The sequence below is a fragment of the Tachysurus fulvidraco genome, chromosome 6 (assembly GCF_022655615.1).
Source record: "Tachysurus fulvidraco isolate hzauxx_2018 chromosome 6, HZAU_PFXX_2.0, whole genome shotgun sequence".
Classification (NCBI taxonomy): Eukaryota; Metazoa; Chordata; class Actinopteri; order Siluriformes; family Bagridae; genus Tachysurus; species Tachysurus fulvidraco.
This window is the reverse complement of record NC_062523.1, coordinates 16320256-16337053: the sequence shown is the minus strand read 5'-3', so window position 1 is coordinate 16337053 and position 16798 is coordinate 16320256. Positions and strand designations below refer to the sequence as shown.

General features: G+C 34.9%; 1 protein-coding gene across 1 annotated transcript; it reads left to right on the top strand.

Moving 5' to 3' along the window:
• Positions 1 to 5476: 5476 nt before the first annotated feature.
• Positions 5477 to 15141, top strand: chmp2ba (charged multivesicular body protein 2Ba). The gene is made up of 6 exons (XM_027164158.2): positions 5477 to 5866; positions 9558 to 9649; positions 10964 to 11158; positions 12861 to 12963; positions 13876 to 13982; positions 14359 to 15141. Exons 1-6 carry the CDS (start codon positions 5833 to 5835, stop codon positions 14470 to 14472), a joined length of 645 nt encoding a protein of 214 aa, XP_027019959.1. The 5' UTR covers positions 5477 to 5832; the 3' UTR covers positions 14473 to 15141.
• The last annotated feature ends 1657 nt before the right edge of the window (positions 15142 to 16798 follow it).

Sequence of the window (16798 nt, the reverse complement as noted above, 5' to 3'; positions counted from 1 at the left end):
GCCACCTGCTGTAGGCTTAGAGACTGTATGTTCTATAGCATTTAAACTTAAACTCCTGTATTATTATTCACTTAGTATCGTAAGGTATGTAGTTACAAGACAGAAATTTAAAACTAGACCCACATATGGGTCACGTTGATCTCTTACACATAGAATATAATATCAAACACAAACACACACTATCCTTGCATTGACATAATTATCAATGTATACCAATACCTAAATCTAATTCTAACCTCTAATGGAAACTGGAAACGTATTATGTTCTTTCTTTCTTCTTTTCTCTTTGTACTGTTTGTTTAATTCTGTTACTAAATCTATGATCAAATTTGTCAGATATTCACATTCTTGATATCCAAGATATAAAAACATAGGGCATATTAGAATCCTGACAACATTTAATGATAGACTGACACACCAGTTACACAGTATATCATGTGGCAGTAGAATTTTATAGATACCTCTACAAACAGATGCATGAATGGATGGAAGGATAGATAGACAGATGGATAAATGTTCTTTACTGATTGCTGAAGGGGTAGTAAATTGCAAAATAATTTATATAATATTATACTATACAATATTAATATTATACTATATAATATTATACAAATTATAAAATAATAATTTGATTTAATAGCATCATGTGGCTGTGTATTTTCAAATTCAGAATTTAAATATATTTTGACAGGCTGTGATAGGTTGAAGCAATTTTAAGTTCACACTTACTGGTAAGTAACAGCTCAGGGAGCCTACTAACTAATAATACAACACCTCTTTATATGTATTGATTTTTTTTAAAGTAAGCTTTAAGGTTATCCTTCAGAATGGTGTTGGTTCAGTGCATTTAATAATGTGTGGTAATTACACACCCATTCCCCAAATAATAAAAACATTTTCTTTTGCCTGCTGTACATAACAATTTATAGGTTAATTACAATTCATTATTGTACATTATAATTATTTGATTGCTACATTGTGTGATTTGTATGATCAAACTAATTATTACTGTTGATTTGAAAACAACACAGTAAGCAAATGTGTGTGTGTACAGCAGTGATCTTCTCTGATTGGTTGTGTCCTCATTCCCTCCTCCAGATGGTACAGAAGAACCATGGCCTGCAGGATGTGATCAATCCCAGGGGACACATGAAGTGGGATGCTAAACTGTTTATTCTTTGCTCCTCTGCTTTGCCTTAATACCTATTTAAGCCCTCCTTTGTCCTGTGAGGCAAAAGAATTATGTGTTAATTAGTATTGGAGGAAAAAAAGAGATATTTTGCAAAAAATAAAGATGTCACAGACTTTATGATGCTAAAATATTAGTCACTATAATCACTAAGTAAGATAAGTTAAATAATGTATACAAATATTAACACTTTGACAAAAATCATAATTATTCACCTGTATTCAAAAGCTCAAAACTTCAGCATTTATCAATTCTAGATATTCTAAATCTGTCAAACGATTCAACAAGCAGTATTGTTTTGCACATATATTGCTTTTCCCACAAATTACTTTATTATACATTTATTTGTTTGCTTTGCATTAGTTTTATTATCCCTCTAAACCAAGGGTGTCAAACTTATTTTGGTCTGTGGGCCACATACAGCTTAATCTGATCTCAAGGGGGCCAGACCAGTAAACTAATTGCAAAATTATATAGAACTAACAATAAGCCCACTTTTTTCTTTGTATTAGTGCAAAGAAGAAGTAAATTATAAAAATCTTTATATTAAATGAATTGTCCTTTTACAAAAAAATATTATAAAGAAGAAGAACTGGAGAGAACTGAAGGAGCGGGAAGTTGGCCGCATATTCACAGGTTGAATTTCCCGATTCAATAACTCCGGAGCTAAACGCTGTTACTAGCAAAACGCGGTTGTAGCTGCCTCTCTACATTACTACGATAGAAAAGAGGTGTTAATTGTGTATAAACAGCGTTTAGCTCAGGAGTTATTGACTAAATTGCCACTCAGACCCTGAAGCTCAGCACTACCATCTGCTGGTAGTTCCGCCGAAAATGAAAATGATTTTTTTTTCATATTGCAGGTTTATCCCCCGGGCCGGACTGAACTCCCTGGCCGTATGTTTGACACCCCTGCTCTAAACTCACTAGAAACATTGTATGTAATCACCTGACAATCACAGCCATGTGTGGAGCTTATCCAAACGGAGAATGTCTTTGCCTGCTGTATCATAGCAATTTCCCTCCATCTGAACTAAGGTGTCAAACATGTTCCAGCATTACAATGCCACTGTACATTAAGCAAGGCTCACAAGGACATGTTTTAGCAAGGTCTGGAGAAAAGAATGACACACAGAGATCTATGAACTCCACCCCACTGAGCACAATTGATGTGTTGGAAATCTGACTGCCTGCCACCCAACATTACTACCGGACCTCAATAATGTTCTTGTACCTTATTGGGCACATCCGCACAGCCACACACTAAAATCCAGTTGACAGCCTTCCAAGAAGGACGGAGGCTGTTATACCAGCAAAAAGGCTGGGGCTGGGGGGTGGGGGTGTGTTGGTGGTGGTGGTTAGTATTACTTTTGTCATAGATACTGAATAATTCATAGTCATTGCTAAAAATATGCTTTAAGATGAATAATAGCCTAAGACTTTATACAGTTAAGTGTGAACAATCAAACATTTCAAGCATGAATTTTCCAAGGAAATTCTTTTTTGTTAGAAAATGAGGTGCTCAGATTTTTTGATTGCACTGCCAGCACACTTACAGAAGCAGCATCAATGGCACGATTATATGAAATTCCATGAAATGTAGTTCTGTGTAGAATCTGTGAGAAAGGAAGCAATTGCATATATCCATTCTCCAGTGATTAAATGATGATTGCCTTTATTTATTTATTCATTTATTTTTACATTTGTGTAACTAAAGGTTTAATTGAGTGCAAAATGTCAATGGTTCACTCAAAGAACATTCTATCTTGGTAAAATTCAAAACCCTGTTTCCAGGACAAATGTATTTAATAGAACAATCAACAAGCATGTCCTCACACAGAGGTATTTTTCATACACTTAATTATCCTACTGTTTCAGCAATTATATTATCATCCTAACACTGAATTTGATTTTTAATTGCATGAGTGGCTCTTAAAAGGAAGCTCATTTGAGTTGATATAATTGTCATAGAGTAAGGCCAAGCATCAAAGCTTTTTTTGTTACTTGTTCACTTCAAATTCTTCCCATTTAAAATTGATTCACATTTATATCAAGACCATCTTAAGCAGGGTCCTTGCATGAGCATCGGATAATTAAGCATTTCTGTATTTTTTTGTTGTAAATGTCATAATTTCAAAAAATGTAATAATAAGCTGATATGGAATATAGACCTTATACATAGAGATAGCAAAACTCTTTAGTCCTTAGCATGCCAAAAAAATATAGAAATGTCAAACAATGAGCTCAGTTAGAAGGGAATATTAAATGCAAATTCGTTTTGAATGAATTTCTACATATTTCTTGCCTTTATGAATTTATTTTGTTTTATACCGGTTATATTATGTGATCTGCATTTTTCCTCTTTTAGTTAACCACTGAGTCTGCATGTGTTCAGTAGTCACCAGTCATTTAATATAAATTTTTTTCTTGGAAATTAATTAAAATGATGCCAAAAGATAGAATTGTGAATACGGTCTACTTTTTCTGCCTTGACAGCAATGTGAGTGATGAATTGAGAGGATAGGATGAGTTGAATTCTTCTGTGCTATGTTAATGTCACTGTATTTACATGGGTTGTATATAGCAAGCTATGTCTGTCTGGAATCTCCCAGTGTCCCTGTCTGAAGGACTTCTCCTCTCTTTGCCCTTCTAACTCTAATGATTCCAATTCCCCATGCAAATACTATTCATTTGCTACAGTTGAATAATTCTGGCTTCTCCTTAACCCTGAGGCTACAGTAACGGAAATACAAGGAAGACCTGGCAATTACAAATTTGTACCCTACATTGTGGGCCCTAACTTATCTGAACTACACTATCAGTTGTGGAATTGAGGAGAGGAGGTCGAACATAGCCGTTGGATGGTGCACTGTGATTGAAGAAAATTCTTTTGCCAGGAAACACATTTAAAAAATCTTGCTAATGTTATCCATGTGAGACATATTTATACATGACTGATTAATTACTGGGTCAGTTATGGCTGGTGGTCTCTAAAACTGAATGAGTGTGTGTGGGTGTGTGGGTGTGTGTGCTTGTGTGTGCATGCACAACTGCAACCCAACAGGGGTGATAATCTCTCATTACCCATGGTCCCTGGGTACTCCTGTGTGGTATGGTATGGGACAGTCCTGAGCCATATTCTTCCCAGGGGCAGATGGAGCAAAGGCAGTCACTCGATATATGAGCTCCCATTCCTCTTGTCCAGTGTGCTCAAGCACAACACATTCATCATTACAAAGATGTGGCCACTAAATCAGCATGATGGGACCCAGATATCCCTTTTTGAATGCTGTCATGTCATATTCTGAGGCCACAATGAATGCATTATCTGTGTTTTGACCACCATGTTTTTGTTAAAAAAGGATGTTTAATTTCCCAGATACTAAAATGCTGTTTCTATAGAGGAAACAGTACGAAGATCTAATTTCACAGTTGAAATGTCTTATTTATCTGTCTGGCTGCATAGTTAGCTCATTAACACTGTGTGTCTATTAGCCTTGGGCAATGCCATGAACAGAGAAAGAGAGATCATTGTTTCAGAAGTGCCTCTGTGGGACTTCACTACAAATGCACCAAATACATTCACTTCAATATGTGATCTAGATTTTAATATACTCCGAAGACACCCTTCAGTGGCAAAGGAAATTGTGGTTTTGTCTCATTATTAGATTGTACAATTGGTCTGTGTGCTTGGGGCAAGATTGATCACCAGTGGGCTTATTATCATTATGAGAACATTTAGTGCCAGTCCCTGTTGCCAACCATGCTGATTGTACGAAAACATCCCCCTAATAACCTTAACAAGAATACTGCTCCAGGATGGACAATGTATTTCATAGAGAGGGGCTGTAAACTGCTGGAGGCAACTCATACACGGTCTCTCACAAAGTCACCCTGTGATTCCCTCTTCTTCTCGTCTTTATGGCTTCCAGGGTTTTGCTCAGGTTCACTAATCCCCTAACCCTCATTTTGTGGGTTTGCTTTTTTCATCTCTCTATGGCTGATCACATTGTGCAAAATAGAGGGAATAGCCAAACCGATCAAGACATTTACCTCAAAGCATGGTTAAATATATTTTCTGGGAAGTCATCTGTAATTAGATTGTATTAAGAATGTGACATTCTTTGGAAAGAAACAAAGAAAATTGGGAAATTAAGGGAGAAGGGTGTCTGATGCAGGCATTTATATGCTTGATAATTCTGTGGTCATTCATAACAGAACAGAAACACAGAGAGGCTACAATATTTAAAAGAATATCAATGCACTTCTGGGGAAATAGTACAGCCACATTCCAACTCTTTATTACAGTATAAGACTGGCAAGACTGCAGAGCTCTGTATGCACTCAGTGAGTGGCCTATGTGCTGCATGCAGGGTTGCCAGATTCAAGAAATTAGAGGGCTCCGCCTCTTCAGTCAGCGGTCAACAGTGCCCTCTAGAGCGCGTAGCAGTAATTTCGCGTGAGCTCCGCTGTGACGTCAGAGGCGCGATGCCTCAGTGCAGTCATGTGTATGGAAAGTCAGCTCGCTTTAGAGATAACAAACAAGGAAATCAGGACTTTTGTGTAGTCAGACAGCCGGGCTGAGATCCTACACTCAATTATATCTTAGTTATAGTTTAGTTTTAAACGTCCATCGAGTCGTCATGGCGTCTATTTTTAGGAAGAAGACTGTTGACGGTAAGTTACTTTTTTTCTGATTTTTTTTTAAAATTCTGTTTAATTTGGCATCTTGCTACCTGAGGGGCTGTCACAATGCAATTCTACTCTTTGTGATGAAACAGCAATATGGTTAGAATGTTAGCAATAATAATCATAATCATACTACTACTACTAATAACTAATTCATGTTTATTATAAATATATTTAATAATAATAATAATAACAACTATTTCATGTTTATTATAAATGTAGTTAATAATAACAACAACAACAACAACAACAAATTAATGTTTCTTATGAATAAACAAACAAACAAACAAATAAATAAAGGTAACTGATAAAATATATACTGAGTAATGCTAATTAGTATATTTTGCAGTGCTGTATAACAAAATAAAATCTCACCTGACCACCAATGTCACACTTAGTCTGTGTACATAACATGCCACTGAACTTGACTGCAGTAAAGCTTACGATATTCAAATGTAATTCAAGGTACCTGGTTTAGTCAGAGCGGTCCTGCTCTTACTGCTTGTTGGAGCCAGAATAAGTGCTTAGTTCATGGCTTTTCATGGCTTTTAAGTCCAAAACATTTCTTTTTCTTACAGTGGTAAATCATCTTCCTTTCAGTCCATGCACCAGACTAGTTGAAGTCAGCTGTATTTATATAGTATATTTTATTGTATATTGCAGATATAACTTTTTTTTTGTCGAAAATACTCTTACCAGTATTTACTATTCTGTTGTAATAGTTTACCTTCAACTAATCCTTAATTTTTCAGAAAAATGGCTCCAAAAGTGTGTGTGTGTGTGTGTGTGTGTGTGTGTGTGTGTGTGTGTGTGTGTGTGTGTGTATGTATATATATACATCTAATCCTTTATCCTTTAATTCATTTATTTCAGAAAAATGGCTCCAAAAGTGTGTGTGTGTGTGTGTAATTAATATATATATATATATATATATATATATATATATATATATATATATATATATATATATATATATTTGAAGACACCGCACCTGACTGAGGTGAAGTTTACAGTTTTTGAGGATTATTCATTGTACCTGTATTAACAAGCCTTTTAATGTATTGACTCTGTTTAATGAGGTACATCAAAAAGCGGTTTAGTTGGAGGGATCCTGCTCTTAATGCTTGATGGGGCCAGACTAAGTGTTTAGTTCACGGCTATGTTATTCAAGGATTTTTTAGCTAATTTCATTCTCTACTTTATTTTCCAAACAGTGGTGTTAAATCAACATCGTATCATATAGCATAGTATATCATTATAGCATAGTCCAATGAAGCAGACTGTATTTATATGTACCATTTTCTTTATATTGCAGATATTTGCAATGTTTTGCCAAAAATGCCTTTTAGACACCTTCTTTTGGCTCCCATTCAAATACTTTCATCTAATCAGTAATAATTGATCCCTGTTATTACCATGTCTTCAAAAGAGTATATATAAAAATATTTTTATATATAGGCTATACAGTTTAGACTTTTATTGTGTATTTCCTATATATTTGTTGTATCTGTGCAAAATAATAACAGATATGAAAAACTACTTACGCTTCACCATATTTCATGTAATGTAAACCTTTAATGGAATAATTTATGATTAGTCTTTTGAAAGGTTTAACAGATCATTGTTATAAGTAAAAAAAAATTACATCCATAATACAAAAGTATCAATAATATTTGAAACTTACATGTTGGCTGCATTCCTCTGTCGTTGCTTTTCCGTGGTGTATTTCTCAAGTTCAAGTGCCAGTTGAATCATCATTTGTGCCATGTTAACCCAGTATTAACCCTGCGTGAGTGTGGTGCCAGTGTGCCAATCCTCTACCTTACTTTGAGATGACACAGTTTTGTCCCAGACTTGCGTGAACGACATCCCACCCTCTAATACGTTTCAATATACGTCATCTTTTACGTAACACGTTAAAGTCATTAACAGTTAGTTTGCCATTTTTTGGGCAATATGTTTATTGCATATTAAGAAGAACAGTTAGTTAACATTATTATATTCATTTTAATTTATATATCAAATAAGAATGTTTTGATTTCATTTTATATTTTATTGGATATATTTATCTTTATTTTTTTAAATGTATTTATTCATTTATTTATGCAATTTTCTATTTTCTTTTCTTTTCTTTCTTTTCTTTTTTCCTCTTTTCTTCTTTTCTACATGGCATTTTTTTTTGTTTTACCTGCCCTGCAGAGGAACTTCTCTCATGATATCATTGTCATTCATGAGAAGTGTGCGTGTCGGACCGTAATATCCCTACAGGCATTGAGCTCCCTTTCTGGTGTGAGCACGAATGTCTGTTAAACGGTGGATGCAGGTTAACTTTTACACTATAAAAATGTATGAAATAAAATGTCTAGTTTGCCTCTAGACAAACCCATCACATCCTTGATTCATGTCTTGCTTTTCCCCTGTCTCATATAAATGCTTTTACTTAAGGCAACATTATGATTAAGCAGTCTTATGGGATAAATGGGCTTAGTTTTAAACCAAATTATGTGTTGTTGCAGTTAGTTTGCAGCCATTCTGTTTGCTAATTTACTTTTTATTTTATTTTTTAATATCAGACATTTTGGTGTATGACAAATGATTTTTATACTGGACCCAAGTTGAAGTTGTTTCACAAGTACGAATTGTGGTCACCATTCAAATAAGTAATCATGTGTTTAAGGGGTGAGAAGCTATTCTAGTTAAAGATGTGTTTAAATGGTAAACTCTATAGGATATAATGTCTGTTGCCCTGGGAGAATGACCTGCTTTTTGGAAGTGCCTCGTTATAGTATTACAGAACAAAATTTTTGCTGGTTTATTTGCCTTTATCACCAATTAAATAAATCAGACTAAATAAATGTTACATGCTACAGAAGACTTTGGAATTCTTATAAATTTTGTCATCTGTTGAATCGTGTATGTTTATTTAGCCAAGCAAAGACAAAGTTCACCTTGTTAAAATAGCTTTTTTATGAGTTGAAGCAGCCGATAATATCTTTTAAAAAAAGATTTCTCTATGCAGAGAACTAATCTGAATCAGAGATGGACTGTCATGGTCTGAAGTCTCTATGAAATGTAGATCTAATAATAGAAAGACCATGTCTCAGTAGAACTGAAGCAATACAATAATAATATGGCTTTCCCATGTGATCACAACTAATTACTCATTTTATATTAGGTTGAATCATTGAGCAGTTGTGTCTTTTGAGCATGTTGTAATCTCCAGTTTAGTTACATTTTTCTTTAGGGAAAATGTTTAATGTTATTTGTTAACTGTAAATAATGACAAGCACTGAATTAATTTATTTTAGTATGGCCAGAAATAAGATGTATTTTAATCTTTTGATTAATTAGAAATTAATCATTGCATTGCATTTTTAGGATGCATTTTTTTTTTACAGTTTGATTTCATAAAACACTTCTTTTTTTCATCTTTTATAGTTATAGATAGACAGATAGATGGATGGATGGATGGATAGATAGATAGACAGATAGATGGATGGATGGATAGACCGCATATCTACAATGAATTTGCTGTCAGTATTGCACTGTGTTTGGAATTGGTTTAGTGGCCTACATTGACACAGTCAAAGACGGTCTCAGAGTTTCAGCTCAATGAACTATAACTGGATTTTCAAGTCAGATTTTTTTGCATGTTCCTCCTTATCCTTTTCTGCCATAGATATCATCAAAGAGCAGACTAAAGAGCTTAGAGGCACACAGAGACAAATCAGCAGAGACCGTGCTGCTTTGGAAAAACAGGAGAAGCAAATGGTAAGTGGAATAAAAAAATGGCATGGATCCATGCAAAACATTCATGACTATACAGAGCGCTCTCACAAATTTTACTCAAGTGTGGTCTGTTCCAATTGTGATTAATTGCTCCAAACCTAAAATTAAATTGTGTGTTAAGGCCTCAGAAAAAAGTAAATTATATTAGATAGGTGTGATATGCTTGCTAAAACACCTAAGTACTGAGGAGAAAGAGAGTGCTCTTGGAGGCCGTCTGCATTATAATTTTATATAATGTATTTCCTTTGGATTTTATCATGGTTTAATCATTTAAAGAAACCTCTGTGGCTTTTTTTAATAAACATAGAAATATGAATATAATTGGTTCCCAGGTGGTTCCTGTAATCATATAATTATTTTTTTATTCTGATTAAGAAAATGTTCCATGGTAAGTACCTACTGTACAAAGTATAGAGATTTTTTTTGCAGAAGATTACAATAGCAAAGGAAGCATTTTTGTGTATTTCCAAATAAAGGACTTGTGGAGCATTGATTTATCTGAAGGCCCTGACAATATATTAAATAATAATATCTTGTCATTTGGCATAGTCTGCAGAGCAGTACAGCTAACCTACCATAGCTTATGATGTTGGATCTACTGTCAGACTGTAAGCAGGAAGCTGTACTGCTTTAGACATCAGTCTGTCACTTTTGCTCCAGCATTCAGAATCTAAGCACTACCTAGTGGCTGACACAGCAATAAAACATCCCTAATATGTTGTATTCCACTGCTCCCATTTCACTTCACCAAACAATATTAATAATCACCACAACAGAGTCAAAATCTCACCAGCAGTATTTTTCAGCAGCAAACATTCCCCCATTTCAGTCAGGTAGTGTCACACTAGACTAGTGAATCATCTGTCATGATGTATACATACGGCACAGTTTTTAAAGGCACATTTTTTATTCTGAGTTTATCAATGCTGCCTTCAAGCCATCATTTTTTTGAAGGAGATTGAGAGATGGCAAACACATGTTTCACTGTATGCTGAGATTTTCAGCACTTTAAAAACCCTTGAAAGTCTGGCCAAACTTCCACCTGCCAAAAAAGATCTCTTATATACCCTATACAGTAATACAGTAAAAGTGTGTTGTTGTTGTAGGGCAGAGCTGTGTACAGTATATACCTGCACTCTGCAATAGAGCATTTGACTAATGGCTAAAGTCCCAGAGCCCTAATACTCTGCTTACATTCACTTACTAACAGATGCTTACTTGAGAATCTGAACAAGTCATAAGCTTGGTTCATCAGCTTCCACAATTTAATGTAATTGACCTATTTGTGATCAACAGGAAATGGAAATTAAGAAAATGGCCAAGGCTGGAAACCGAGATGCCTGCAAGATACTGGCCAAGCAGCTGGTCCAACTGAGAAAGCAGAAGAACCGAACTTATGCTGTGAGCTCTAAAGTGACCTCTATGTCCACGCAGACCAAGGTCATGAATTCTCAAATGAAAATGGCTGGAGCTATGTCTAACACAGCCAAGGTAAAGCTGTTACGTTTTGGTGCCACTAGATATCCCTAAGCATAGGAATGATCCTTATTGAGCAGTGTTGGTTGGAAAATTTTAAGAAGGCTGCAAAAACCCATACACAGCAGATCCCGAGCTTCTAAAGAATGCATAAGCAGGTGTAATTACTGTTGGTCTCTGGAGGAGCCGAGGCAGCAGGCATGCAAATGAACCATTCCTGATACAGTGCTACAAACAGACAGGCAAAAAAAGGATCAGAATAGCTAGGAGCTGTAGTAATTCGGGCTACAAAAGCATCTGTTAAATTGCTGCATTGCAAAATCTTGTAGCCGGATCTTGGAGTGAGCTGGCAGGCCACAGTGAGGTGAGCCACTGCCCCCTGGATGACATGGACTAAATTACTAGTTTAAGCCTTGAGCATTTACATTGAAAAACATACAATACAAGTCTTCTAAGCAGGCAGTAATCATCTGAATACCTGAGCTTGGAATACTGACATAGGACTCTTATATCATTATCATTATATATGCTTCTGTTTTGTTGGTTACGGATTTGCGGATTTGTATTGAACCATTGGAGATTAAATTCTTGAAAGTTTTGCAAGACTGGTGCATATTATTTAGATGTTTAAGAAATTATTTGAAATTAAATTTAAATTCACATTTTGTAAATAAACATTCATTCATTCATTCATTCATTCATTCATTCATTCATTTTCTACCGCTTATCTGAACTTCTCGGGTCACGGGGAGCCTGTGCCTATCTCATCGGGCATCGAGGCAGGATACACCCTGGATGGAGTGCCAACCCATCACAGGGCACACACTCTCGTTCACTCACACACACTACGGACAATTTTCCTGAGATGCCAATCAACCTACCATGCATGTCTTTGGACCGGGGGAGGAAACCGGAGTGTAAATTAACATATGTTTCACAAATAATTTAGTCCGTATTAAAGGGAAATTTGTGTATTGAATTAAGTTCAGAGTTAATATGAATGTTTGGACTTAATCAGTCTTATTATTTAAATGAACTAAATAAAATTATAATGACTCATGATGAAACCTTAGGCAGGATCAGTATATAATATATATAATATTTTATCATTCATATATTTATATAAATTATATATTTTATGATAATAATAATAATAATAATAATAATAATAATAAAAAATTAAAAGTTAATTGAATTTAGTAGGTGTTTTTCCTCCTCTCTTTTATTGTTAAACTAGACAACACAGCCATGCACACTGTATCAGACATTCACACAGACTGTTTCAGACACCATCTTTTCTGTTTCAGGAAGGAATCTATTAATATTTACTTCCCAGATTGTTGATGTTGTCCTGGGATTTGTAGTGTCATAGTGAAGGCTTTGTGGAAGCTCCTGTCAAAGACATGGCCTATAATGAGGATGTGACAGAGATGATTTGTGTAAATAATTCTCTATAATCAAATGGGGCTTTTCCTGTTTTATCTGCAGTGTTATTCTGCTGAACCCCCATAGGGCCTTTAAAAAAGTCTTCTATCAGCTCAACCTGTTTTATTTGTGCTGTACTTACAGCAGGATTTATGCTGAGCTACATTCAAAATGTATTCATCCCTGCTGGATCCTGCCTGTGATTATAATGTTTTATCCATACATGTCATATGCTACCTTACTATGTTTCTCTGAATCTAACTCATAGCTCTCACTCTGTTTATCTTTGCAGACTATGCAGGCTGTCAATAAAAAAATGGACCCAAAGAAGACTTTGCAGACAATGCATGACTTCCAGAAAGAAAACCTGAAAATGGGCATGTCTGAAGATATGAGTGAGAATATTATTATTGTTTTGTTGGCCCTATTTCACAGAGACCTACATATATGCATTTATACTGGAGAAACACGTAAATAATACCAGGTGAAAACAGAAATGTAGATAAACTGATCAGTAAATATGTAATATCTATCCAAAGTAGTTCTAAAAAATGAATTAAATAAATATACTTAAATCCCGTAATTATTGATTTCCCCATTATTTATTCAATTATCTACATAATTTTCTCCCCTCTTTTTTCTGCATTCCTTTGCCCTTATGATAACGAGAAGTCAGTCAGTGATTCATTAGTCACTATATGCTTCGAATTCTCAACTAATGGCTGCATACAGACAACAGAACCAATACACCTAAAAATGCTAATATAGAAACTTTACTCTTTTGCTTATAGTTTTATGCAAACCTGTTTAGCAGTTTTCAGTAAAAATATTAAAATCTGATTTCAAGTGTAAAGTCTAAAGGTATACACAAGTTAAAGCTTGATGAATGGGTTAAAGTATTTGAGTTGTAGTTTGTCACATGTTTCTTTGGCCAGCACTTCACACTGATAAATTGAATGAGTTAATTTTTTTTTTTTTTGCGGCACTAAACAAAAATAAACATAAATTTATCTTCTACAAGAAACACACATTAATCCTTTTATCTCATCTCTGTATGGTTTTTACACTCCATAATTATCATATAGATGAAATACAGAAATAAATAGAACAGAATAAAATGTGTAAAAGGAATACTGCAAATATGTTCAGTAAAATATGTATGAATGCATAAATAAATAGATTATTTAAGGTTTACATTAGGATTATTCTTGTGGATATTTATTACCAATTTAGTGATATAACAATGTTATATTTGTCTCATATTTAGTGAACAATAAACTGATAATATTTCTTTTTTTAATCCCCAGTCAATGACACACTTGATGAAATCTTTAGTGAGTCAGGGGATGAAGAGGAATCTCAGGACATTGTGAACCAGGTGCTGGATGAAATTGGAATTGAAATTTCTGGAAAGGTAAGAGACTCATTTACAATCTAGCTTAATTTCTGAGTTGTTCTCCATCTGTCTTATATGTATCATTTGGTGTTCTTTATAGATTTTAGGTAGTTTAGACAGATGTGAGGCTTTTGGCTTTGCCTTTGGTTTCTTGCTTACGCAGTTCTGTCAACTCAGACAGATGTATAATGTGCTCCCTTGGGCTGAAATATAATCTATATATTACCACCTTTCCTTCAGCTTTCTCTTTGTTAGTTCTTTCAAAAATGATGTGAATTTATTCTTGATAAGTCTGTCTAACTTAAGACATTAATCTGAAGGACTGACACAGACAAACAGCTGTATGGTTGTTGGTTGTTAAGCTGATGTGATTTTGCTGAATGGTGTTGTGCAGATGGTGAGAGCCCCATCAGCTGGAAAGAGTCTTCCCGGCGCATCAAAGACCAAAGCTGATACCATTTCCGATGAGGACATTGAGAGGCAGCTGAAAGCCCTGGGAATGGATTAAACCTCTTTATACTCTACACCTGTGCTCTCAGAGCCAAAGCAAAGGGCTTATACTAAAGCACTCATGTGTACATGACTTCGCTAGCTGTGGTTAAAGAGGGCCACAGGGCTGCTTCTAATCAGTGATTTAAAAATGTAAAGACCATGTGGTTTGTAGGATTTGCTGTAGATATCTAAAGACAAAGTGGTGTTGGGGTGAGAATATGAATGGTCTTGTGAAGAAGGTTTCAGAATCTACTCAGAATCTAAAGATCAACCTTCTCTAAACCAGTTTTATCAATTTAAGGCTTCATCTAATGGTTGTGCAGCACTGCATAATCCTTTAATATGCTACAAGATGGAGTTGTTATATAGGTTTAGGAGAAAGACCACACCTGAAGCTCAATCTTCTTACTGGATAGCTTACTGTAAATCTACATATTTATCGGAGTTTCTGCATTTCCCAGCTCTGTTCTATTCATCTCTTATCTGAGTTGGTGGGCCTTGGTGTCACCCAGGTTATCACCCCAAGTTCACAGAGTTCGCTCCCATTTTTCTTGAATTCCTCTTCATGTCATTTAACCAAGGACATGGTTTGCAGTCCCAAAAGTATGGTGTAATGGTTTTAGTGTACATAATATTAACGTTCTGGTAATATCTGATAATTAAAGTTCTGGTACTTTTGCAGCTATGAGATTTTCCATCTCGGTAGGTTTTTTGAAAAATAAGTTAAAGCTAAGGCTTTGTTGTCACAATGAAATGAGTGGCTTTCATATGCAGTGGCTAAGGATTTGGTAAGCATTTGTCTTGTTCATTGAAAAATCTTGCACAAAGATTTATTGAATGGCATTATGATAAATGGTTTATTTATTGAATGGCATTATGGTCTTCATTACTGAAATAATTAGAAAGGCTACTTGATGCATAGTCCTAATTAACATAATACATACTGTAATTTAGATATGCATGTACAAGGATATTCAAGTGGGCCTGTCAGCAACAGTAACTCAATTAGCTCTATATTAGATCTACAAAGAGGTCTTTAATTGGATGCGACACCCAGGTGTTGAAGAAACACAAAACTGAAGTGTCAGCTCCAGTTAATTATGTGCTCCAGTATTTGCTGAAGAATGCTGTGTTTCAGGCGTCATTATCACAACTTAGTCCACACGTGCAGGCTAATTATGCAAATGGTCTGTTACTGACCTGAGAATTCCCCTGTCATGGTCAAGCTGGAGCCATTTCTACAGATAAGAGAAACAAGCCGTGCTTAAATGGCCAGAAATGAAGTCGCTGTTACTGCTGAGGTTCTCATGTTAATGAGTGAATACATCATTAGCTGAAGGACATTTACATTTAAATCATTTTGTGTCTACTGACTTGTACAACTTAAATTGTAAAGTATGCAAAAGTCATTAAACTCTGGGGTAATTTTAGTGCCACTTGTAAAAGCAATACATCTATCCACCTTTCTTTTTCTTTTTAACATTAGAATTCTCAGTATGTTTTAATTTATTTTATAATTTGTGTATTTTAGTTTAACTGATTTTTAGGGAATATGAATATAATTTTATGGATTCATTTGATTTTGTAATGAATAAAAAACAAAATGTAACACCTAGTGGTGTATTTGATGTTTCCTATCAAGGCTTTTCTTTTCTTTTCTTTTTTTTGTATGTGTGTATTTTGTGTTTGTTTGTTGTTGTTTTTTTTGAGAAATTGCAATGCATACATGTACAAGTGCTAAGTTGTCCATTTAGACTATTTTTAATTGCATTCAATTATAGTTAATTGTTCATAATGATAAGCAAATATAATTTTTACATAAGGACTTAATGGGTTTTTGCAGCATGACCTTGCTTAATTGAATTTCTACGGGAACCCATTAGTTAAATAATTTAATAGTGTGTGAAATAATGGCTTATAAATCATTTTATGATGAATAGACATGTGGAGCAAATCCATTTCTGCCATTTCTTATTGTTTTTATTATTCTGTATGCATATATATAGTTACCTGATTAGATTTTCCCAACAACATTGCACCATTAATTGTAAATTCATCTCTATAACTCAAAGAAGTAATGTTTTGTTTATTGCAAGCAGTGACAGGATGTTGATGGTATAGATCATGATATTCCATGAATACGAGTGAGGAAGTCCTTTTGAATGTGTTCATACACTAAGGATTGTAGAACACTGCAATAAATATAACACAATAAAACCCGTTGGGGACAGAGATGAGCTAATGCTACTGCTCTACACACCTGGAGGAGTAAATTATCGTCTACCTCTCAACACTTGGGGCATGTACATCCCCCTACACAGTGTGTGTGTGTGTGTGTGTGT

Excerpts from the sequence above, each read along its gene's own strand:
- chmp2ba (XM_027164158.2), top strand. The coding sequence starts at position 5,833 with ATGGCGTCTATTTTTAGGAAGAAGACTGTTGACG. Across the intron at positions 5,867-9,557 it reads TAGGAAGAAGACTGTTGACG|ATATCATCAAAGAGCAGACT; the intron begins GTAAGTTACTTT and ends TTTCTGCCATAG. Across the intron at positions 9,650-10,963 it reads AAAAACAGGAGAAGCAAATG|GAAATGGAAATTAAGAAAAT; the intron begins GTAAGTGGAATA and ends TGTGATCAACAG.